The sequence below is a fragment of the Desmodus rotundus genome, chromosome 3, assembly GCF_022682495.2.
Source record: "Desmodus rotundus isolate HL8 chromosome 3, HLdesRot8A.1, whole genome shotgun sequence".
Classification (NCBI taxonomy): domain Eukaryota; kingdom Metazoa; phylum Chordata; class Mammalia; order Chiroptera; family Phyllostomidae; genus Desmodus; species Desmodus rotundus.
In genome coordinates, this window is record NC_071389.1 from 125,034,336 (window position 1) to 125,059,055 (window position 24,720).

At 33.6% G+C, this 24,720-nt stretch overlaps 1 protein-coding gene across 6 annotated transcripts in view; it reads right to left on the reverse strand.

Moving 5' to 3' along the window:
• The window catches only part of LRRIQ1 (leucine rich repeats and IQ motif containing 1), a 242,786-nt gene that overhangs the window by 160,062 nt on the left and 58,004 nt on the right, over nt 1-24,720 (reverse strand). For all 6 annotated transcript variants that reach the window (XM_053921022.1, XM_053921021.1, XM_053921016.1 and 3 more), the window contains 4 exons: nt 15,528-15,721; nt 14,864-14,991; nt 9,997-10,070; nt 4,347-4,440 (listed from right to left, as the gene is read on the reverse strand). In XM_053921022.1, the coding sequence (XP_053776997.1) occupies nt 4,347-4,440; nt 9,997-10,070; nt 14,864-14,991; nt 15,528-15,721 (490 nt within the window). The remainder of the gene's footprint in view (nt 1-4,346; nt 4,441-9,996; nt 10,071-14,863; nt 14,992-15,527; nt 15,722-24,720) is intronic.

The following is a 24,720-nucleotide window of genomic DNA, read 5'->3' on the forward strand; positions in this document are numbered from 1 at the left end:
TGTGTAGAGTAGGCATACCCCAAATACTTGGGGATTGAGAACCTGTATATAGTCTGGTTACCCTGGAAACAGAAAATGGTAGATTTTTGTGTGCTTCCAGGAATTGTTCTAAAAATATGTATATTATCCTATTAAATTCTTATGACTACCCCATAAGACAGGTACTATAATTATCATCATTTTACCAATGAGGATTCAGAGACATAGGAAACTTAAGATACTTGCCCAGAATCACACAGTATGGGGCAGAGTTAGAATGTATTGGTACAAAAACACAGTGATTTTCAAACTTTAATATGTACTGAATCATACAAAGGCTTCTTAAAACACAGGCTGGGCATCATCCCCTAGTTTCCCATTAAGCGGGTCTGGACAGAGTCCAGGGTTTTGCATTATTAATAGGTTTCCAGATGATGATAAAGTTGCAGGTCTACGGATTCACCTTAGAGAATCACTGTACTGTGTTATGCTTTTCCTCTATGCTACTCAGCTTAAGTTGCACTTGGAAACATGTTTCTAAAGTAGAAGTTGACAAGTTCTGTTCTAAAACATGTGGCTACATAACAGGTTTTTCTTAAAAAAACAAACAAACAACAGTGTAACTTTAGAAATTTCTGTGAAAACTGAGCTTTAAAGAAAAAGACGACTTTCTGGAAAAGGCAATAACTCTACTGTGATACATAAGTTATCAAGAGCAGCAAACTACACACAGGTGTTTGACTTGGTGTAAATGCCATTTTCTTAACCAGAGACTGATTAACAAATACAGGAAACCAATACAGGGGTCAGCAAACATAGGTTTACAGCTATGAGTACACAAAGTAGTTTATCCTTGCATTATTACTTATTAATTGTTATATTATCTACTTGTACTCCAACTGTAAATCTCCCTTTGCCCACCACTCTGCATCTGGAAAGAGAGTGTTAGAGGCTTGCAGTGAACTCGGCCAAGGGGGGAACATAGAGCACGCCCTAGACTCTCTTATCTTGTTATGCAGGTAAATTAAATCAGACACAAAAATTGTAAACATAATCAGATCATTGATTCCTCAGTAAAATATCTCATATTCCTTCTGAATCCGTCAGAACCGGGATCTTCCTGACTATGGCCACACATTGCAGGGAAGCCAGGTCAGGGAAGAGAGTCAGCTGCTTCTGCCCTAAAATGAGATGCCTTAACAACCCTTTTCTAAAGCTTTCATTCATTCTCTATATTTTAGTTTTAAAAGTTGTGTTTTCACTACCTGATCAAATTGATAAGACTTCCTGACTTAATCCAAACTCTGAAAATCTTGAAACAGACTTTTCTACCTGAATTCTAGTAAATGTTTACCTTTCCCTACACTTGCCTGGTGCCAGCTCACCTTGCTATATTAGGTAACAATCCCTATTTTTAGCTTTGTTCTGCCCTGATGTATCCATGACCTGGTAAGATACAGATGTCAAATAGTATATAATAAATCATGCTAAGCCATTTAATAAATGTGTACCTCTGGACATTAAAAGAAACAAGAGTTTAGGCCAAAATCATCACCAGAAAATTCCAAAGCGGACATATGGCAAGTCTTTCAGTATTCTGGGACACAGTTCACCTGGCCCTTGGAAAATGAGTAATGATCTGAGGATGTGAAAGAGGAAGCCATGTAAGAACAAGGGAAGGACCAGTGGAAAGCAAAAGGCAGAAAAATTACAAGAACCTACATAACACTGAACCTACAATTCCAATCAGCCAAAGTTGAAAAAATACATAAGAGGTGTCAGGGACAATATTCAGAAAGTCAGCACAATTGTAGTGGGGCTCAATTAGCACTACTCTGACCATTTCCTGCAGAACTCAAAAACAAGCTTTAAAACTATCTTACTAATTCCAAGTAGTTTAGCTGCTGCATGTCAGAAACAGAATACAAGGTGGGGGATGGGGACCAAAAATTCCAGAATTTATTTATAAAAAATTGTGTATTTATTCTTACATTTTTAAACTTGAGTCTCTCTCCATTTGATGCAATACACTATCAAGACATTGTCTCCTCTGTTCAAATCAGTTTTTGAACTCATCGATTTTGATGCCTTTTAGTGTTTCTGCCATTTTTTGTTTCACCTCTTCCACATTTGCAAAATGTTTCCCTTTGTGGACTTTTTTCATCCAGGGAAACAAAACAAAAAAAGTCAGTCAGGGTGAGATCTGGTAAGTAGTGAGGGTGGGGAATAGGGGACATGCCATGTTGGGTCAAAAACTGCTGAACACTCAGCAGAGTGTGGGCAAGTGTGCTGGTAAATCACGCATCATGAAATGGGCAAATTTACTGAAAGAATCTTCAAAAAATTCACTGTAGCCCAATGCAGCCTCTCACAACAACGCTAGCTGGTACATTGATATAGCTTGGTTCCTAGAACACCCACTAGTGGGGGAAGCCTGTATTACAAGGGACCCACCCTGCAAAAGATAATTCTAGTTTTTTTTGGATCCCCCTTGTCTTGCAGCCTGTCAAGACTGGGCAGGTTCACTAGGGATTTGGGCAGATGGAAGGAAATTCATGGAGCCATGAGGATGTCTGACATGCCTTCATTCAAGGGTGGGCAATCCATGCATGCTGCAAGCTGTGTGTCGCGCCAGCAGGGGGTCCCAACTCCCTTATATACTAAATGCACAGAAAGCTGGCAAGATGCCAAGAGATTGTATAACAGAGCGTGATTCCGCGCCTGCGGGCCCACTCAAGGTTATGGGAATGCTGCTTATCGGGTCAGTAAGGGAGCCTGACTGATTTTGTTTCCCGTATACTCCCTCTAGATGGCATTTAAAATAAAATAAATAAAAAGTTAACAAATCAACAATATAAAATTTAAAATGTCTGAAATACAATCAAAATTGACCAGTCATGCAAGAAGCAGGAAAATATGACCCAATCAGAAAAAAAGTCAGTAAATATCAAATTCAAAATGAAAAACATGATGAAACTAGCAGACAAGAATGTTAAAAGAGCATTATAAATATTCTCTGTATGTTCACGATGATTCCGGAAAACATGAGAATGATTAGGAAACTGCAAATGTTAAAAAACACATAAAAGATACCTCTAGAGGTGAAAAATACAATATCTAAAATTTGAACTGAAAAATAGTCTGGATGAAAATAATTACAGAATAGATACACAAGAAAAGTATCAGAAAACTTGAAGACAAAGCAAATGCTATTAATGAAATATAGGCAGAAAAAAGTATGATAATGTTAGAACAGAGCAATAGCAACTTCTGGGATATATCAATTTGTATAATATTGGTGAAATTAGAGTCCTGGTAATAGGACTGGAATGAGACAGAAAATATTTGAAAAAGTAATGGCCCTAAATTTTCAGATTTTATGGAAATTATTGATCCATCAGTTCCAAGAGGTTTAATTAATTCTAAACAGAGTAAATCTACATTAAATCACACCAAAGCACATCATTGTCAAACTGCTGAAAACAAGTGATAAGGATAAAATCTCAAAAGTATTCAGAGACGGAGGAATGAAGATAAGAATGTTAGCTGACTTTAGGTGGAAAACATAAAAGCCATAAAGACAGTGGAAAGGCATTTTTAAAGAATGGGAAGAGGAGACCAACTGCAAAGGCCAATGAGGTAGTTCTCTGGGGTGATAAAAATGTTCAATATCTTGCCTGTGGTGGATTTTACACAGTATTCATATTCCTAAACAAAATTATGAAGTCGATTATATGTATACCATCTTTTAAAAAGTTGATTATATAAAAATAAAAGTTGCTAGTCAATTTGGGGGAAATAGTGTTAGCATAATATGAGAGATTCATGTTAGAAAAACATTTTTGAAGAGGAAAATTAATTCTCAAAATTAAAAAAAATACTTTTCTTCATTTATACCTGGGTACTGCAATGTTTCAAAGAGAGGCATGGAATCACACATGCTTATAATACATATAAGAGACACCAACTTTAACTTTTAAGAAATTAAAACAAAAGCAAATCGTTGACAAAAAGGAAATAATTTTAAGTAGCAACCTATGTGATTTAGATGACTCATGAGGCAATTCCCAACAAATGTCTTTTCTATAAATAAGACTCAAGTAAACATCATATTAAAATTGTCCCATAATTATGATATAGATGAGAATTATCAGTTCAAATCTGCATTAGTTCATACCCATGCAAAAAATTATTTTAGGCTGGAGAATATTTTCAAACTATTCTTATGAAACTATTTTGTCTTGAATAACTTATAAATTATTTTTATTAACTTTTCCAAAGCAAATTGTATACACAAAACAATTTTCACCAGTTTATGTTTTCTGCAACTGTAATAATGTGCAAAGTATGCTACAATGTTTCTTTACCTCCAGTTTATTTCTTGAAGAAGTGGATTTCCAGTCAGAGTCAATTCACGGAGAGAATAGCATGCATCAAACCACTTCACGGCACTTGTAAGATCTACAGAAATAAACAATAAGAATCATTATGAAATATATATCAGAAAAAGAAATCATAGATCAATGAGCATTTTATTTAATTAACTATTTAAAAAGCAACAAAAATTAGTTGTTCTGCAGAAAACAATATACTTTTAAAAGGAGACCATATTCAGAACACAGAACCTTATGTCAGAAGACATATTACTACTATTTAGCAGCCCTGTGAACGTATGCAAATCATGCAACTGATTAATGATTCAGTTTCATACCTATCTCATAGAGAGGATTAAATTAAATAGTGTGTGCAAAGGGCTTAAAACAGTTTATTCCAGATTATAAACACAAAATAGGAGAAGCTGAAATCTGAAACTGTGCAGGCTAGGAGGGATTGTCAAGAAATTTTCAAAGTCATGAAAAGCAAGGACCCACAACCAAGATTGCTCTACCCAGTGAAGCTATTTTTTAGAATGGAAGTGTTATTGTAGGTAGCAGTTAGAAACGAGAAGCTGGAGGGAAAATAAAGCAGGGCCTCCACTATTACAATCTAACAAAGAACTCAAAACATGAGGCTGGAAACAAAAGGAAGTCATGTCTCACCAATTAACTCAGTCCTGAGACTGGTCGGGTAAGATTGCCGGGTGTTCTGAATATCACAAGCTGGGGTAGCTCAGGAGGAGGGGAGTCCTTGAGACTCTGTGCCGGGCAAGGGAGCCTCTGTAACAATTTCACTAAGACAAAGAGCCTTTACTAGCTGAGAAAGAAGCCTTTGTAGCTGTACATTATTCCCAAGGTTTAGAAGGTGGAGAAGGAGGAGAAACCTGAAAGCTGACTCAGGTATATAACCCCTGAACCCCAACAGTCAGTGTATTTGGACTAGCCAAGTGTCCACTTGTAGCCTTGGCTCAAGTGTATAGAACAAACTTACTACGGAACTTACTAACAACTTTGTTTCCTCCATACAGGGTGCCTGCTTGCAGCTTTGTGCTCATATGCATTTCGTAAATAAAGTTGCTATCTCATTACCACTACAGGTGTTGCCCCTCACTCAAATCCTCTTGAGAGCAAGGCAAGAACAGAGGAACAAGCTTGTGGTGAGGGAGGGCTGATTCAGGTCTCTCCCTGGAAACAGAAGGCCAGATAAAGAGCTTCCCAGACAAGAAAAAGCTAAAGAGTTCATCACTACCACTTCAGTATTATATGAAACATTAAAGGGTGTTCTTTTTTTTTTAAGGTATTTTATGTATTTATTGTAGTATTTTCCTTTTACCTGCATATTTTGCTTATAATCTTTAAATTTAAAAAAAAAATTTTATTGTTATTCAATTACTACTATAAAGGACACATGGACAAAATTAAGGGGGAGGTAGAGGTGGGGGAGGGAGGGGGGTTCGGCTGGGGTGGAGTGGAGGTATGGGGAGAAAAAGCATACAACTGTAATTAAAGGGAGTCCTTGAAGAAGAAGGAGGAGGAGGGAGAGGAGGAGGGAAAATATGAACGATAAAATAGCAATAAATACATCTATCAACGATTGATTCTAAAAAACAAAATAAACAAGCAGAAAAGAAACAGAATCAGATACAGAGAATGTTTTGATGGTTGCCAGATGAGAGGCGGGTTAGGTGGATGGATGGAAAAGGTAAAGGGATTAAGAAGTACAAATGGTAGTTACAGAGCAGTCCTGGGAATATAGAGTACAGCATAGGGGATAGAGTAACCATATATGCATGACCATGGACATGGACAATGGTGTGGAGATTTCCTGAGGGAGTGGGAGGGGGCTGGGTACAGGGGTGCAAAGGGGGGAAAACTGGGACAACTGTAATAGCATAGACAATAAAATATAAACAATTAAAATTTAAATTAGATTTTAAAAAGTAATAGGATTAGTGGTTGAATTGAAGATATTCTTAAAAAGTTTTTCAACATGGACCTGTTAAACTTTCAAAAATAAAAACAGTAAGTTAATTTTAGGTACATTACAGAGTAATTTACATTGGGCTTGCTGTCCCACAGAAAAGAATCATAAAACTGGTTTATATATCTAAAGCACCAGTTTTTAAGCCTGACTCTGAGAGAAGGGAAGCATACATGGTGAGCCTACAATGACAGTGGTTTTCTGCCTGAAAGCATTTTAGCACTTCTGAGCCAGAGAGTAGAGACCAAGCAAAGAGGCTGTTTTGCTGAGTGAGAAGGCAAAGAATAGAACTGATGCTGGAGTTTATGGTAAAAAGTACCGAGAAGCAGCTTTGTGTGTATACCTTGTGGTGGAATGAGCTGGGAGAAGAAGTCAATGTGAAGATTTACCGCAGGCCATTAGGCAAGGGCTAGGTGTTACATAGGCAGGACAAGACTCTGAAAAACCTAGCAGAGATCACCTTCTGCAGGGCTGGCTGAGCTGAATGATGACGCTGAAGTTCATACAGCAATGAAAGACATTGGAGTTTCAGCCCAGCCGGAATGAGACCTAACTGAGTATCTCAGAGATTCAGCTAAAATATTACAGACTATGCATTAGGAGTGAACATAATGCCCTAGGGTAGGGGCATGTGCTCAGAGTTGAAAACTAAAATGAATTGTCCTAGGAGAGAATGAAATTAAGACTGACAGAAAAAAAAAATTGTCCATCAATACTTGAATTGCCTACCAGAATTAAACTTAACACCCTTTAAAAGGAAGACAACCATATCCAGACTCAGGCCATATTACAGACTCCGTAATATGTAAAATGTACAACATATAATTTAAAAACTAGATGTTAAAAAGAAATAGAAAAATGACCTATTCTTAAGAGAAAAGCAGTTAATATAAACACATCCAGAGTAGCCAAATGTAAATCAATTTTGACAAAGACACCAAAGTAATTCAATGATGAAAATGCTTGTTTAACAAATTGCTGGAACAACTAAACATCTCTTTTAAAATCTGAATTTATTCCCTACTTCAGATCATGTACAAAAGTTAATCTGAGATAGGTCAGACCCAAAGGTAAAAACTAAAATGCAAAACTTCTATAAGAAAGCCAGAAAACATGAAAAATCATCTCAATCTGAAAGTGAGAAAATACTACAAAGAACACAAAGAAAAATACTTTGAAATGATAAATTTCATCACAATTTAAAATTTCTGCTCATCCACAGATAACATCAATAAAATCAGTAAGTTAAGGAGTGCTGGGAGAAAATATTTGCACAACATATATCTGACAAAGAACTTCATTCAGAATACATAAAAATGTATACAAATCAATAAAAAGTAACAATCAAATTAAAAAATGGTAACACACTTGAATAGACATAAAAAAATATAGAGAAATCATCAATAAATGCATGCAAAGCAGCACAATATCATTCTTCATCAGGAAAATGCAAACTAAAACCATAATAAAGTAACACAATGAAATACAAACACCCTGTAGAATCAAGCAATTGGAACGCTCATACATCGCATGTGGGGCTGTAAAATGTTACAACTACACTGGGAAAGAGTTTTTTTCAGTTTCTTATCAAGTTAAACATACACCTACTCTACTATATGGAAATTACACTCGTATACATTTACCCAAAAGAACTGAAAACATATATATATATATATATACACAAAAATATTTGTAGAAGAATTTCCATAGGAACTTTATAATCATAATAGCTCCAAACCACAAGCAATTAAAATACCAGACAATAGGAGAATGTACAAACAAATTGTGATATATTCTATATTCATACAATGGACTACACTTCGGAAAAAAAGATTAATGATGTAAACAACATAGTGGAATATCATAGGAAAGTTCTGCAAAGAAAACTAGAGGAGGCAAAAGAGAATGTACTGTGTGATTCCATTAATATAAAGATGTATAACAGTCAAAATTAACTTATGGTGACAAATTAGAACTATAGTTGTCTTTATGAGGAAACCTAGAGGGAGCTGAGATGGGCAAACTTTGGGGAAATTAGTCAACCAAATCAATTCATCATTTTCATCATTTCTTAATACACTTTTAATGGGTGTCTATGCCTGTTAGAAGTCAACAAGGTAGACGAGTTTGTTTCCTCATCTTCACTAGGCTATTTATTTCATAGTTAAAAGACATATGATATTAAGTAACGATATAAATGTGACATGTGCCGAGGTCTACCAGAGAAATGGAAATACTACAATTTTAAAAGTGGAAAAAATGCAATGGAATTATTTCACCATGCCTTTAAAGGAGCTCAGAACACACGGCTTCAATATAACATAATGGAACGCTAAAAACAGCAGAGGCAAAGGTACTCTCATCTTCCTTATTTTTCTTTAAAGCAGGAAATGAAATTGCCATGTGAAAGATGACCTCCCTATACTAGGAGGAAAGAGATATTCTTATCCCATGGACAGAAATAGAGGCTGAGAGAAATGTGTACAAATTATTAAACTACCCTGTATTTTTTAGTCCCTTCTCCATTTAATTAAACTCCTTAATCCAAGCACTTTTGCTGTGTCATGGTCTCACAATTTACTATTCTTGTCCAATTTACTATATTAGTGTTCAAGTCTACTTGCTTCCTGGGATCTTTTTCTTGTGAGAGAACTCCCATATACATGTGAAGGAAAAACAATTAAAACTTGTATTCTTTTTTTATTTGTCTTGTGTCAGTTTAATTCTTAGTACCAGCTAAGAACTGAAGAAGGTAGAAGAGAAATTTTTCCTCCTCTATACCTTATTGTGTGTGTGTATATATATATATATATATATATGTATATATATATATATATATATATATATAGGAGGTCTGTTTGGAAAAAGTCCAACCATTGTTAATATAATAAGAACAGTTTGTGCAACATCAACGTAACCTTGCAGTCAAGAGAGTGGACTGGAATGCGGATGCATGAACTATGATGACTTCACTGTACTAGTCATTTGGGGTATATAGATGCTGTTGAGTGAGTATGTGTACTGTGTGGCCATCACATTCAAAATGACTGAGCAGGTAGAGCAACACATCAAATTTCGTGTTAAGCTTGAATATTCCTCCACAGAAACTGAGAATGGAATCATTCTCAGCCCACAGCTATGGGCATCTGTGATTGTTAGCCTCATCACGACAATAAACCTGCTCATGCATAATGTCTCATGCAGAGTACATTGGCAAAACATCAAATAACCCAGATGATGCAGCCCACACCCCCACCCCCACAGCCCAGATTTGGTGCCCTGAGACTTCTGGCTTTCCCGAAACTAAAATCACCTTTGAAAGGGAAGAGATTCAGGAAAATACAACAGGGCAGCTGATTCATATTGGGATAACTGTGTGAGGTCCCAAGATTCTTACTTCGAAGGGGACTGAGGCATCATTGTCCTATGCACAGTTTCTTGTATCTTGTATTTTCTTCAGTAAATGTCTCTATAGTTCATAGTACCTGGCTGGATACCTTCTGGACATGCCTTATAGACACCTACATATGCACTTATACATATATATACTATGATTTGTAAATACCATTAATACATCTACATACAACAACTCCTTATCATATTTGGAACAGAAACTCAAAAACTTATTTTTTTTTAAATTTTATATTATTCTAAACTTACCAGAAAGACAATTGTTGCTGACATCCAATTTTTCCAGAGAAACAAAATGATAAAGCGGTGTGATTTTTGTCAAACTAAAAACAAAAAAAATAGAATTCATGAAAATTTAAATTGGAATGCCCTTAACATTATTGAAGTAACTATATAATTATACATTACATGACACAATTACAGAATCATATGTAATTATATATAACTACATGTACAATTGTATTTGTACATTAAAATACAATCATAATAACATTTATTAACAGTACTTATTAAAATGCAATATTTATACAATTATACGTATTTATTCTATAATGGAAAATGTATATTCATTTCTAAAGAGAAATATCATTGAATTTCCAACTTCAATCACAAATATCATGGACTTTAATGTATATGTGGTATTTAAATAAAAACAAGTGCATAATATTATCGTTATTGTTTTGCTTTGTCTTTGTATAAGGACAACTTACAGAGAATTTATATTATTTATATGGGTTTTTTTTCCTGGATCAAACACATAAAAACCATGAGTAGGTAAAAATCATAAAAATATTTATTTTAACTTTTTGCAGATAACTGATTAGAGTCACTAGTTCTGTTTTTAATTTTAAAATATTTTGTTTACTAGATTGAAAGTAAAAATATTCTAAGTATCTAAAGTTATACCTGGTTATTTATAAATTGGAAATATGCATCAAAGGATGACAATAATAAAAAATGTTTTGTATCAGTGGAATAAACTTAAGAAATTTATAAGCATTTAAAATCAATACTCTTATGAAATTATGTATACTCAAATTCTAATAATAATAATCTTTCCTCCTACTTAAAAAAGTTTCTATTATTCTCCAAGATAAAATCATCATGAAGAGCCTGCATTCAAGCAAGAAACATGATATTCAAAATATTCACATCATTGAGAAAAAAAAAAGCCACAAAGGAAAAATTGACTTTGGTTTAGTTTGCATTTCTAAGACAAAGCTACACTTACTCTGAATATAATATCACATTACCCTAGAAATTTGGGAATAAAAATTAAGCCAAATCATCTAAATCTTTAACTAAGACAAGAATTCTTTCATATAAAATCTATTCTCATCACAAATACAAATGTGTTATGACTAACTCCCCCTATAAATATTAGAACTTCATAATTATTAAAAATATGCTTCAGATGAAGAAGTATTTTTGGTACAAAAATAGTGTGCATTAATTTCCAGTTCTTTTGCTTTTCTAAAAAATATTTCCCTCTAGTTAGCCTGGCAGGATTCTATATCTTTATTTCTAATAGCTCCCAGCAATGGAGGAAAAAAATACTTCAGTTCTATGTTCAGAAGATTACGGAATAATGCTGTGACTAGGGGCCTCATGCATCTGACACAGAACTTTCCCTTGTATTGACCTTGACCCCTCTCTTGTACTCTCCTGTTGTATAGTAACAGAGAGACAGAAGACACCGCTGACGAAAAAGAGACTAAATATTGGGCTGGGAGATCTTTCTGAATGTAGCCAATACTAAATACATACAATAGTACTACTTATACTAAACCTATACAACACTACTTCTTAAAAACAATTTCCAGGAGAAAAATCCAAGGTAATAAAAGAAAAAGTGAGAAAATATTGACCATTAGATTTACACATATAGTTCAATATTTGGACACATAGTCCTTAATATTAAAATTTACTGAAATGCCACATGTATACAGGAAAACAAAGAGAAATAAAAAAAGAAGAAAGTTAAAACTTTGTCAATGTATACTTAGTGAATTTAAACCCTAATATCCTATTCAGGCATGTTCTACATCATTATTACAAGGAATAAATTAAAGTTATTCAAGTAAAAATAGTTTTAATAAATGTGTTTCTAACAAGAAAATGATTATTTGTTTTCTACCTTTAATATATTTGTAATATTTTTTTGCTCTTCTAATAAAAGGATTTGGAAAGATTAATTGTTAATGAGCTTTTCTCCTTTTTCAGAGTATATTATATTTTCACCAAGAAGTTACATAACAACACATAGGAAAAATATAAGTTATATGAAGGTATCAAGTAAAAGTAACCAATAAAGTTTTAGAATTAAAAACAAAAATCCCCATCTTAAAATATCTATTCAAGCAAGGCAATATTTGGTTTGACCAAATATTTGTATAATATTGAAATTTTACCTTTTCAGATAGTTACGTTTTTAAAATCATGTTCTTTTTCTTTTGGGGAAATTTTAATCAAGAAACTGGCTATTTTCACTTTTATGACTATTCATTAGGTTGGTAGAAACCTAATAGTAGAATCTTTACATTTAAAAAAGAAAAAGAACCTCTAAAACTTTTCTTTTTACTGACATTCTGTGTATATTTTTCCTAAGAAAATTCAAACCAGAAAGACAAAGGACATTAGTGAAAACCTAATACCATTTGACCTTGTCACATTAGCCCTGGGCATAAAAAAGATATAAATTTCAAAGACGACAAAAAGCAAAAGATTTGTACGATGAGCAGCCAATGGGTAAGAGGTTTCATTTTCTGCTCCTACTTAGAGTCTCACTGTAGGTAGAAAGGCTTGTGAAGCCAGAGAGTCTTCCAGTGAGAACTCCATTGACTCAAACTTAAAACAGTCACATGTCGTAATGAAAATTTAAAACATAAGTCAGGATGAAACAAGTATTTCAAACAATATGTACTAAGTATCATTCTTTATATGCATTTCATTTGTTGGAGAAAGAGCATATGGACACAATTTCTTCCTTGTGATGAAAATATTTATCAAAAATTAAAAGAAAAATGTAATTTAAAAGACATGCCAGACACAAATCCAGATATCTTGTTTATAAAATTCTCTTCAGGTTTGCAAAAATGTATTCACATACATTTTCCTTTTGGATCTACATTAAAATCCCATAAAATAGGTAAGGTAGGTATTACTATCCTTTTCTACACATGAAAAAAGTGAGGTTCGGCTCGTGAGAAAACAGTTCTTCAATGTCAACTGACAAATAAATTGTAGATTCATAATTCAAACTTAAATCGGCTGATTCTGAGTTTTACCAAACCTGATACAGTTCTGAAATATGTCAATGCACATGTCAAAGCTTAATGTAAGATGGATAATTTTTACAGTTTATGGTATTATGTTATCATGAAAAATCCTAAGGTTGAAAATTATTTTTACTATGATTTTAGAAAATAAGTATGCATTCGTATCAGTCACATTTCCCTGGTTCCCTAGACCTCCTCCCTTCACCCTTCAGAAATGGAGGAGACACTTGCAGGAGACACCCATGAAAACTAAATTCAAATGTAAGCGACAACATTATTAAAAAGTTCAAAATAGCATATATTAATTACATAGGAATTTCATCTCTTTAAATATAGTTCAGTTCAAAAATTAAGTTCTTTTATTTCTAAGAGTTTTTTAGGGAATGAACATGTATTAGTTCTGTACCCTCCAAAATAGGAAGCACCACCTCAATATCCAAATGTGTAAGGCTAAGCAAACAAAATTATAAATGAGTATTGGGTTTAAGTTTCCCAATTATTGTTATCATCTCTAAAAGACATTTTAATAGTTTAGTATGTATAATTCCTAGTAATATTAGATTGATAGGGAAAAATTTATGAGCAGCCAATATTACTTTTAACTTTTAAAAGTAGAATACTTTTTGATGATTTAAATTATTCAGTGAAATTAAAGGCATTTTTTTCTCAAAAATGTTCTCAATATAAATTTTTCTAATCTTTTAAAATATTATGCTCATCATTGTGGCTTGAGAACCATTTCTATGGAATATGCTAGATGTGCTAGTATTTCTATTAAAACTTTATCTCTTATCAGGAAAAGATCCAGTGTGTTTTTGGATGGCCCAGATTAATCAAAAAGTGTTATCTGATAGAGTTGGCTCTGGAATAAATGCCCTTTAAAAGTTAAATCACCCCTCATACTTTAGATCTAAGGGAATTTTTTGAACACACATTCAGTTTTGATCTGTAAAATAACGGAACAGTTTAATAGGTGGAAACTAAATCAGTGGGGACACCCATGCTCAAAGGACGAACACTGCTGTGGCTCAGATTGAGAGCACACTTTACTTTGGGGGGAAACAGGTACATATATTAACATTGGGTTGTCCTTGTTCACTTGTTTTGCCAGAATTGTACAACTCAAAGAAGGAATTTCTGTTAAAGGTGGTTTCTCTTCCCTACTCCACGGGCCTTGCATAAACAAATTAATCATATTAGAGTGAATAGGCCTCAATGAAATATTAAGCAGAGGAAGGAATATACATTTTGTGCTCCTGTTTTGGTTTCAACGGTTATTCTCTACAAAGATCCAGATGTTTGGTAGTTTCAAATGGATCTTCTGTGATAGATACCTATGTCGATTTAATGTTAAAAGTATTTTTAAGTGTTATTTTATACCCTTAGGGAAATCGAATTTAAATCAATCGTAACGGTTACAAAAAGACATGCAAGTTGAGAGCAGATTAAAAATCGTTCTTCCAGGACTTAATAAGTACCATTTGAGAGAATGAGACATCCTTCTGAATTAAATTAACTACCTCCTGTATTTTCCAAGGACTATATTCTTTACAAATATAAACAAACCTACCCTGATAGTACTCTCCATTTATAGTTTTAAAAAGAAACAGAGTGAGTAGGGTAAGTAACAATTGAAAGTCTACTAAAATTCAAGGGTATGTTAATACATTTTAATGTTTTTAATCTGTAAAGTTGTATTTATAATTTATATATCAACTTAATAGGATACACTTCCATTGAATTACTGGAAAAAGTTAACAGCTTTTCTACTTATTATGAAGATCATACATTGAAGTAATAATTTCTGAATTTATTGCTTAAATAAAGTTCATTTTTACCTGTTCTGGGACATAGAGAGGTTTTGTAGCAAAGGCAGCCAATACGAAGAAAACGCTTCCACAGCCGAAATGCCGTTATCGTCCAAGTAGAGTTCTCTCAGTAGAACATGATTCTCCAAGGATGGAAGCTGTATTTAAAGTTGAGTCATTCACTTACATTAAGCAAAATATTTTTTGTCATTTAACCACGTTTAAAAATATAAAACCTATCAAAACTAACAACAGATATATTTAGTAAACTGCATATCATAAATCAAAGTATAAGGTAATGAGAATTTTACTAAAAATAAAATGTTTAAGAATTAACTTCATAATTAGAATGTTTTTTTCTATACAAGATAGTTCTGATAAATTTTAATTAGAATTCCATGATAGAAAATTTGGTCCCACTTACATACTAAAATGTAATGTAAAAGTTCTGATTTCCTACATTTTGGTATTATGAAAAACTGTTAAACTTAATTTCTTTAAAAATATCCTATGGTGAACATTTTTTTAAGTAGAAAAAAAGTGCAATAGTTTAAAATAAACTGAAAATAAGATACAGATGGTAAGCAAAAAAGAAGAAAAATAATCAAAACTGCTTTTAAAATGTTTGGTTGATATTTCCAAGAAAAGAGAGTATTGCATTAATCACAGAAATCAATTAAGTTGAAGCAATTACCTCACTTAGATAATTTCCCTGTAACTTCAGTATTTGAAGCAATCCGCAATTTTCAATACCCTCCAGCTTAGTAAGATGATTATGTGAGCAATCCAGGTATATGATGGTAGGAGTATCATAAAGGCCTTTTGTACTAATTAACTGATTGTGGTCCACAACTAGTTGCTGAAGATTTTTCAAAGATTCTAAACCACCTGGAAGAAAAATTTCCAAGATCACTTGTATCATGATTCTTCCAGATTCTAAAGGAGAATTTCAGTTTTTTCTCAATAATTGCACATTTATATTTCCCAATATTTTTAATTACAAGTGAAGACTTGGGCCAAATTCCTGGTGGAAAATGTGTAAAGTGTATTATAATTATTTAAACTTCTACTGGGGGAGATGTATTTTTGAATGACATATCATATATCAATTGATAATTAAACAAAATGCTAAAGACATACATTGAGCACTGAATGCTACATTTTCAAATGACAATGGAACAATGAATATATATGTGGACTCTTTTTAAAAAAGTAATGTTTAACTTAGTTTCAAGGGATTGGTTTTTTAAAATGTATTATTTATTAAGTATAGTTGGAATACAATCTTATATTGGTTATACTTGTTTCAGGTATAAAAAGCAGTGATTCAAAATGTTTTATTTGAATCCTTTTTTAAGTTTTAATATATAACATCAGAATACCTTTTTACTTCCATTGAGATATCTACCCTCCAAATGAAGTGGGTACAACCATATTATAATCAATGAAGCAATGAAACAACCTAAGTTTCCATTGATAGACAAATGGATAAGAATGTTTCATTGTACACGTGTACAATGGAATATTACTGAGCCATAAAGAGAATTAAATATTTCCATTTATGAAAACTTGGATGGAGCTAGAGGGTAGTATGCTAAGTCAGTTAAAGAAAGACAAATACCATTATTATCTCATTACATGTGGAATCAAAAAACCAAAATAAACAGACAAGACAGAAAGAAACTCATATATACAGAGAACAAATAGATGGCCAAAACAGAGGAAGGATGGGTGGATAAGTTAAAAAAGGTGAAAGAGATTAAGAAGTACATATTGCTAGTTATACAAATAGTCACAGGAATATAAAGTACAGCATATGGAATATAGTCAATAATATTATAATAACTACGTATGCCATCAAGTAGGTATGAGACTTAAGTGATCATTTTGAAAGGTATATAAATGTCTAATCACTATGCTGCACACCTGAAACTAATATAATATTGCACATCAACTGTAATTGAAAAATAAATTTAAAAAAATAAAATAAAACCCAAGAAATATTAGTATATTTTCAAGTATTTTAAGGTTGTCACAAGTGGTCTCCTTTTTGCTCAGATAAACTTAAAACCAGTATGATACTATCTAAAAAAAGTTGGAGGAGGCTTAGAGTATAGATGGGGGATCATAAGGAAAACAACTGAGAAGGTTGTTTAAAAAAGCCAACCATAGTTAGTACTGGAAAGAGATTCTGAGAAAGTCTGTAAAAATTTCATGGAAGAACTAGTCTTCCATTAAAAAAAAAAAAAAAAGCAAGGAAATCCTACCATTTGTGTTGACATGGATGGACCTTGAAGGCCATATGCTAAGTGCAGTATGTCAGACAGAGAAAGACAAATACTCTGTATGATCTCACTTATATGTAGAATCTAAAACAAACATGAAAAAACCCCACAACAACCTCATAAAAATAGAGATCAGACTTGTGGTTACCAGAAGCAGGAGGCCAAGAATGGGAGATTGGAGGAAGGCGACCGAAAGGTGCAAACTTCCAAGGCACGCAAGCACGGGGGTATGATGGACAACACAACAACTGCAGCCAGCACAGCTGTGAAGTTTGTAAAAGAGCAAATTCTATGAGTTCTGTCACATGGAACATTTTTTTCTTTTTTTAATTGTATCCACATGAGAAGATGTGTGTTACCTGACCCCGTTGTGGTATCACTTCACAGTACATGTAAAACCATCAGGCTGCGCACCTTAAACGTATGCGGTGATGATGCATGTCAGTCATTTCTCACTAAACCCGGAAAATGTTTTATGGAAGATAGTAAAAATCTATAAAGTGCTATTTCGATTGAACAATGAACTATGTATGCTCTCTGTAGGTAAGACCTTGTTATATGAACTAAACAATTCTAGGAAACCAGAAATATTGTTTAAGGATTAGAGGAAGTGCTGGTAAGAAGAACATATTCAGTGACTATTGTATGTCTGGGGAACACTGAGGCTAAACTCTGGAGAATCGAGTTCCAATCTGATTTTCTTGTCAAAGTCACAAAATATTTTCAATGAAATCTTAAAATAGATATGTTTTTCTACCATAAAATTATTTGATAATAAGCTTAAACATAATCTTAAAACATAATTATGTATAAAAACTAATATCTGGAATTTATGTAATCAATTTATACTGGAAAAAAATTAAAACATTAAATATTTCTTCCTTAGATTATACAGTATACTGTGATTTAAAGGAAAAAAAAGGGCAGAGAGACTGCTTGCAGCAAAAATAGAGAAATAAAAAAAAATAACATTACCAAGATCTCACAAGATTTAATTCTATACCATATTTTAAAAATTCAGATAATATAATAGGATTGAGTTTATTATAAAATATTTCAGAGATACATTTCAAAAAAGATTATATTTCAACTTGCAGTATCTCTAATAATTTTAGTCAAAGAAAATTAATGTTATGAATGATTCTTCTAAAAAAAATTTTATGCTAAAAGTAAATTTTTATAATGAAAAATAAAATACACAATATCTTAGAGAAGCAGGAAAATGTAAAGACCCAAAGAAGAAAAGAGAAATATAAGTTTAAATTTAGGCAGTAATCATATATTTGTTAATATATTTTTTATTGATGTTCAAATACAGTTGTCTCCATTTTCCCACCACCACTTTCCCCTGCCCCACCCACGCCCACCTCCCACCTTCAATCCTGTTTGGCTTTGTCCATGGGTCCTTTATACATGTTCATTTACAACCCTTTCCCTTCTTTCCCACACTATTTCCCTCCTCCCTCGGCTCTGGTTACACTCAGTTTTTTCTTAATTTCAATGTCTCTGGTTATATTTTGTTTGTTTGTCTGTTTGTTTTGTTAATTAGGTTCCACTTATACGTAAGATCTTATGGTATTTGTCTTTCACCGCCTGGCTTACTTCACTTAGCATAATGCTCCCCAGTTGCATCCATGCTGTGGCAAAGGGTAGAACCTCCTTCTTTCTTTCAGCTGTGTAGTATTCCATTGTGTAAATGTACCACAGTTTATTGATCCACTCATTTACTGATGGGCACCTAGGCTACTTCCAGCACTTGGCTATTGTAAATTGTGCTAAGAACACTTGGGTGCATAAATTCTTTTGAATTAGTTCTTTCAGGATTCCTAGGGTATAATCCCAGTAGTAGAACTGTTGGGTCAAAAGACAATTCCATTTTTAGTTTCTTGAGGAAATTCCATACTGTTTTCCACAGTGGCTGCACCAGTTTGCATTCCCACCAACGATGTACTAGGGTTCCCTTTTCTCTACAACCTCATCAACACTTATTGTTTGTTGATTTATTTCTGATGGCCATTCTGACCAGTGTGAAGTGGTATCTCATTGCGGTTTTAATTTGCATCTCTCTGATGGCTAGTGATGCTGAGCATTCTTTCATATGTCTCTGGGCCCTCTGTATGTGCTCTTTGGAGAAGTGTCTGATCAGGTCCTTTACCCATATTTTAATTGGATTGTTTGTCTTCCTGGTGTGGAGTCATGTGAGTTCTTTATATATTTTGGAGATCAAACCCTTGTCTGAGATATCATTGGCAAATATATTTCCCATACAGTTAGTTCCCTTTTCATTTTTGTAATGTTTTCTTTAGCCATGCAGAAGCTTTTCATTTTAATGAAGTCCCATTTGTTTATTCTTTTCTTTATGTCCCTTGCTCTAGGGCACATACTGGTGAAAATATTGTTGTGTGGAATATCAGATTTTCCTGCCTATCTTCTCCTATAGGACTTTTATGGTATCACTTTTCTTCTTCATTCAGTTTTGGAAAAATGTAATCTTCCAAAACTGAATGAAGAAGCAGCAGAAAGCCTAAAGAGACAAATAACAGCTGACAAAATTGAAGCAGTCATTAAAAACTCCCGTCACACAAAACCCTGGACTGGACAGTTTCAGAGGAGAGTTTTACAAAACATTTAAGGAAGAGCTAACCCATATATTTCTCGGACTATTCAAAAAAATCCAAATACCATATGATCTCACCTTTAACTGGAACATAATCAATAGAAGAAAAAAGCAAACAAAATATAACCAGAGACATTGAAGTTAAGAACAATCTAACAATAGCCGGGGGGGGGGGGCAGTGGGAAGAGGGGATTACAGGAACTACTATAAAGGACACATGGACAAAACCAAGGGGGAGGGTGGAGATGGGGGAGAGAGGTGGGTTCGGCTGGGGTGGGGTGGAGGGACGGGGAGAAAAGGCATACAGTGTAATTGAATAACAATGAAAAAAAAAATCCAAGAAGAGGGAAGACTCCCAAATTCTTTTTATGAGGCCAGCATCATCCTAATCCCCAAACAAGACAAAGACAAAACAAAGAAAGAAAACTACAGGCCAATATGACTGATGAACAAAGATGCTAAAATCCTCAGCAAAGTACTGGCAAACCACATCCAGCAAAACACCAAAAAGATCATACACCATGACCAAGTGGTATTCACCCCAGGAATGCAAGGATGGTACAATATTCACAAGTGAATAAACGTAATACATCACATAAACAAAAGACAAAAATCACATGATCATATCAATAGATGCAGAAAAAGCATTTGATAAGGTATAGCACCCATTTATGATAAAAAACGCTCAGGAAAGTGGAAGTAGAGGGAGCATATCTCAACATAATAAAGGCCATATATAAAAAACCTACAGCCAACATCAGATTCAATGGACAAAAACTAAAATCTTTCCCACTAAGATCAGGAGCAGGACAGGGATGTCTGCTTTCACCACTTCTCTTCAATATAGTATTGGAAGTTCTAGCCACAGCAATCAGACAAGAAGAAGAAATAAAATGCGTACAAATTGGAAAGGAGAAAGTAAAACTGTCATTGTTTGAAGATGACATGATAGTGTACATAAAAAATCCTACAGACTCCACCGAAAAACTACTCACCCTAATAAGTGAATTTGGCAAAACAGTGAGATACAAAGTCAATAATCAGAAATCAAAGGCATTTTTGTACAGCAACAATGAAATATCAGAAACACAAATTAGGGGAAAAATCCCATTTGCTATAGCAACAAGAAAAATCAAGTACCTAGGAATAAACCTAACCAAGTAGGTAACAGACCTGTACTCAGAAAACTATACAACTCTGAAGAAAGAAATTAAGGAAGACACAAACAAATGGAAGCATGTACCATGTTCATGGATTGGAATAATTAACATCATCAAAATGTCTATACTACCCAAAGCAATTTATAAATTCAATGCAATCCCTATTAAAATACCAATGACATATTTCACAGATATAGAACAAGCATTTCAAAAACTTATAAAGAACCATAAACAACCCCAAATAGCTGCAGAAATTTTGAGAAAGGAGAACAAAGTAGGTGGAATCACCATATCTGACATCAAACTATATTTCAAGGGCATGGTAATCAAAACAGCCTGGTATTGGCATAAGAACAGACACATAGACCAATGGAACAGAATAGAGAGCCCAGAAATAAACCCAAGTCTCCATGTTCAATTAATATTCAATAAAGGGGGCAGAAGCATAAAATATAATAAAAACAGCCTCTTCAACAAATGGTGTTGGGAGATCTAGACAGCTATATGCAAAAAAATGAAACTCGAGCACCAACTTATACCATACACAAAAATAAACTCAAGATGGATAAAGGACTTAAGTATAAACAATCTTACATTTTTAATAAGATTTTCTTATCCAGGATCAATGTACTGGTACTTTCCTGTGTTATAAAATAGCAATCGTAATTTACAGAAAGTTATCTGATGTCTTCAGGAAGTAAATTGTTTGGCCCTATAAGGTATTTGACTAAATTAAAATAATAGACTAATTATATATTATCAATTGCAAGGGATTATAAACAGTGTATTACATGTAATAGTAAATATATATTAGCCACAATGTAATTTAAATTCTAATGAAATTTAAAAAAACACTTTGGAATATAGAATGCCTTAAAATCATATCTGATGAACATCATTTAATCCACAGAAATAGATAAATGCTTTCCAGGTATAAAGAAATAGTAATCAATGAAAATTTGTAGTTGTGTAACTTCAAATGTCCTTAATCAAATATTTAAATGTCTTAAGCAAGCACAGTACTTTTTTTTAATCCTCACTTGAAGGTATTTTTATTGACTTAAGGGAGGGATGGAGGGAGAGAGGAACATCGATGTAAGAGAGAAATATTGATTGGCTGCCTCCCGTACACACCCCAGCTGAGTATGAAACCCACAATCTAGGTACATGCTTTGACCGGGAAATGAACTCTCAACCTTTTGGTGTATGGGACGACATTCAAACCCACTGAACAACCCAGCCAGAGCTAAGCACAATATTTTTAAAAGCCATGTACATGGCTCTTAAGTTTTACAGAGCTAATCAGAAATAAAATTTTCTATTAATTCTAGAGTGGGTACTATGTTTGTGAAACTTTTCAAAGTTCACCCCAAAAAAGAAGCAAGGATGAAATATTAGGGCCAGAAGGAAACAACAGATAAAGCAGGAGAACAATTGGAAAAGGGATAGAGGAAAAGGCAAACTGAATTCTGTGTGGATGATAGTTGTTAGTAAAAATAAAATAAAACTATGTAATTTACAATTATCAAGGGCATTTCTATTTACATTAACTTATACATGATCAACAGTGTGAGTAAGTGTGGGCAAAACAGTAATGAGGAGACCACTGCTTTGGCAGTGATGAAGCAGCTTTTGCCAGAGCCATCTAGGGAGCAATCCCTTTAATAGGGGGATCTGACATGTGGGCGTCTCTGGGCCACACTGGAAGAAGAGTTGTCTGGGCCACACATTAAATACACAAACACTTATGAAAACTGGGCAAAAAGAAAGGTCCATGCATAATTTTCATGATGTCTACCACCACAGATAAGCAAAAAAGTCCTCACATAACCTTAATTATGCAGCAGCCCTTTCAATAATCTTTCAAAATTATTGAGAAATTCCCAAGTTTGTGATCACTAATATGAAAATGTACATGTCTAAGTCATAAAATGTCATTGTATGCACATTTGTTTTATGTGACATTGTGACACGTTAATCACAAAAAAATCTCCTAATGTTTTAAGTAAATTTACACTTTTGTGTTGGGCTGCATTCACAGCCATCCTGGGCTGCATGAGGCCCATGGGCCGCAGGTGGGACACACCTGCTTTAGAAGATAGAACAGTGGAAGTGGAGACAATGAATGTGGACTACTTTTAGATATTCAATAATGGAGAGTAGTTCCTCTAATCCTTAAAATGGCCCACACCTCCTTATCTCTGAATTCACCCACTACTACTGTCCCTTTCTCTAAGTTCAATCTAACATGTTGACCTCCTTGCTGTTCCTCAAACGTGCTACACACGCTTCCACCTTGGTGTTGTATGTATATGTAGGAAACAATGATCAGTGTATAACATGTTTGGCTAGGAAGAATAAAATTAACCTTACCAGTCAATTTTGATTATTAAGACAATACAATTTTCAATCAACATACAGAGAATGTACGATTAATCTAAGAACTGTTAAAGATTCCAATCTGGTGAATTACCATGATTTTTAACTTCAAATACAAATGTACATTTGACTTTGCATTTCTACTTCTAGGAATATATATATATATATATATATATATATATATATATATATATATATACACACACACACATATAAATCTATGAAATAATATATAGAGGGATTCTTCACCATATTATATAAAAACAAAGAAATCAAGGGAGATAAGTTAAATATCTATCTGTAAAGAAATAGTTAAATAAATTATGGAGAATTCATAAAATGAATATATATAATCTTCAATACAAAGTCTAACACAGAAGAGTTTCTATGAATATTACTGCGTGTAAAACCTAAGTTACATACACAGCCTTCAATGCCTGAGTATACGTGAATCTAAATCTATACATCTATAATTTGGTATCACATAGGACAAGGTATTAACTCTTTCATAAACAGCTGTGAACAGTGGTTATGCCTACAAAATAAAAAAGAGAAAGTAGAAGGAGAAAATTTCAGTTTATATTGTATACCTCACTATTTTAAAAAAATTTAAGTGAGAATGCACTTCTTGTGTAATATTGTAAAAAACAATATGTTGGAAAAAATCAAAGTAATTATGGAATAGAACTGTTACCTGTATTTAATTTTGACCACTTCCACCAACAACAAAAGGTTGTAGAATGGAAGAAAAACTTGGGAAAACCTGTTTCTGGCATCCTCAAACAGTTTGTTATACAGACAAGTGGAGGAATTCTGTACATAGATAGGAAGGCATACTTCTTAGATTTTAAAATGAAATTTTAAAGGAAATCCTACTGAAGGTTTTAAAGGTTTTAAAGGAAATTCAGTGAAATGATAACAAGGAGATTCAGTAGGATCTCTAAAAACAATGACATAAATACAACAATGAGGGAGGACATGCATTAAAAAAGGAGCAAATATTGAATATATAACCTGAAAATTAGCCTAATGAGGAAAAAACAGAGTATCATCTAAAGGGTATGTGGAACTGAGGTCCACTAACACCTGTGAGAGAGCTCGGAAGTAGTCCCTTCAGCCTCACTGAGTGGTGGGACGAAGGCCATCCTGGTTAACAGCTTGACTGCAACCTCATGGGGGACCCTGAGCCAAAACCACCCAGCTAAGCCAACCCCAGATACTTAGTCCACAGAAAATATGAAGTAATAAATGTTTGTGGTTTTAAATTCTAAGTTTCAGGGTACTTCATTTCACAACAACATATAACTTACACAGTAAGTATGCTACACTGAAGAAAACACGAGAAAGAAGAAACTATGTTGAAAATGCTTTGGGCTATGGAAGAACATTAAAGAAATTTAATTCAACAACAATTCAAAAATGTTAAAATGACAGATAAAGGTAAAC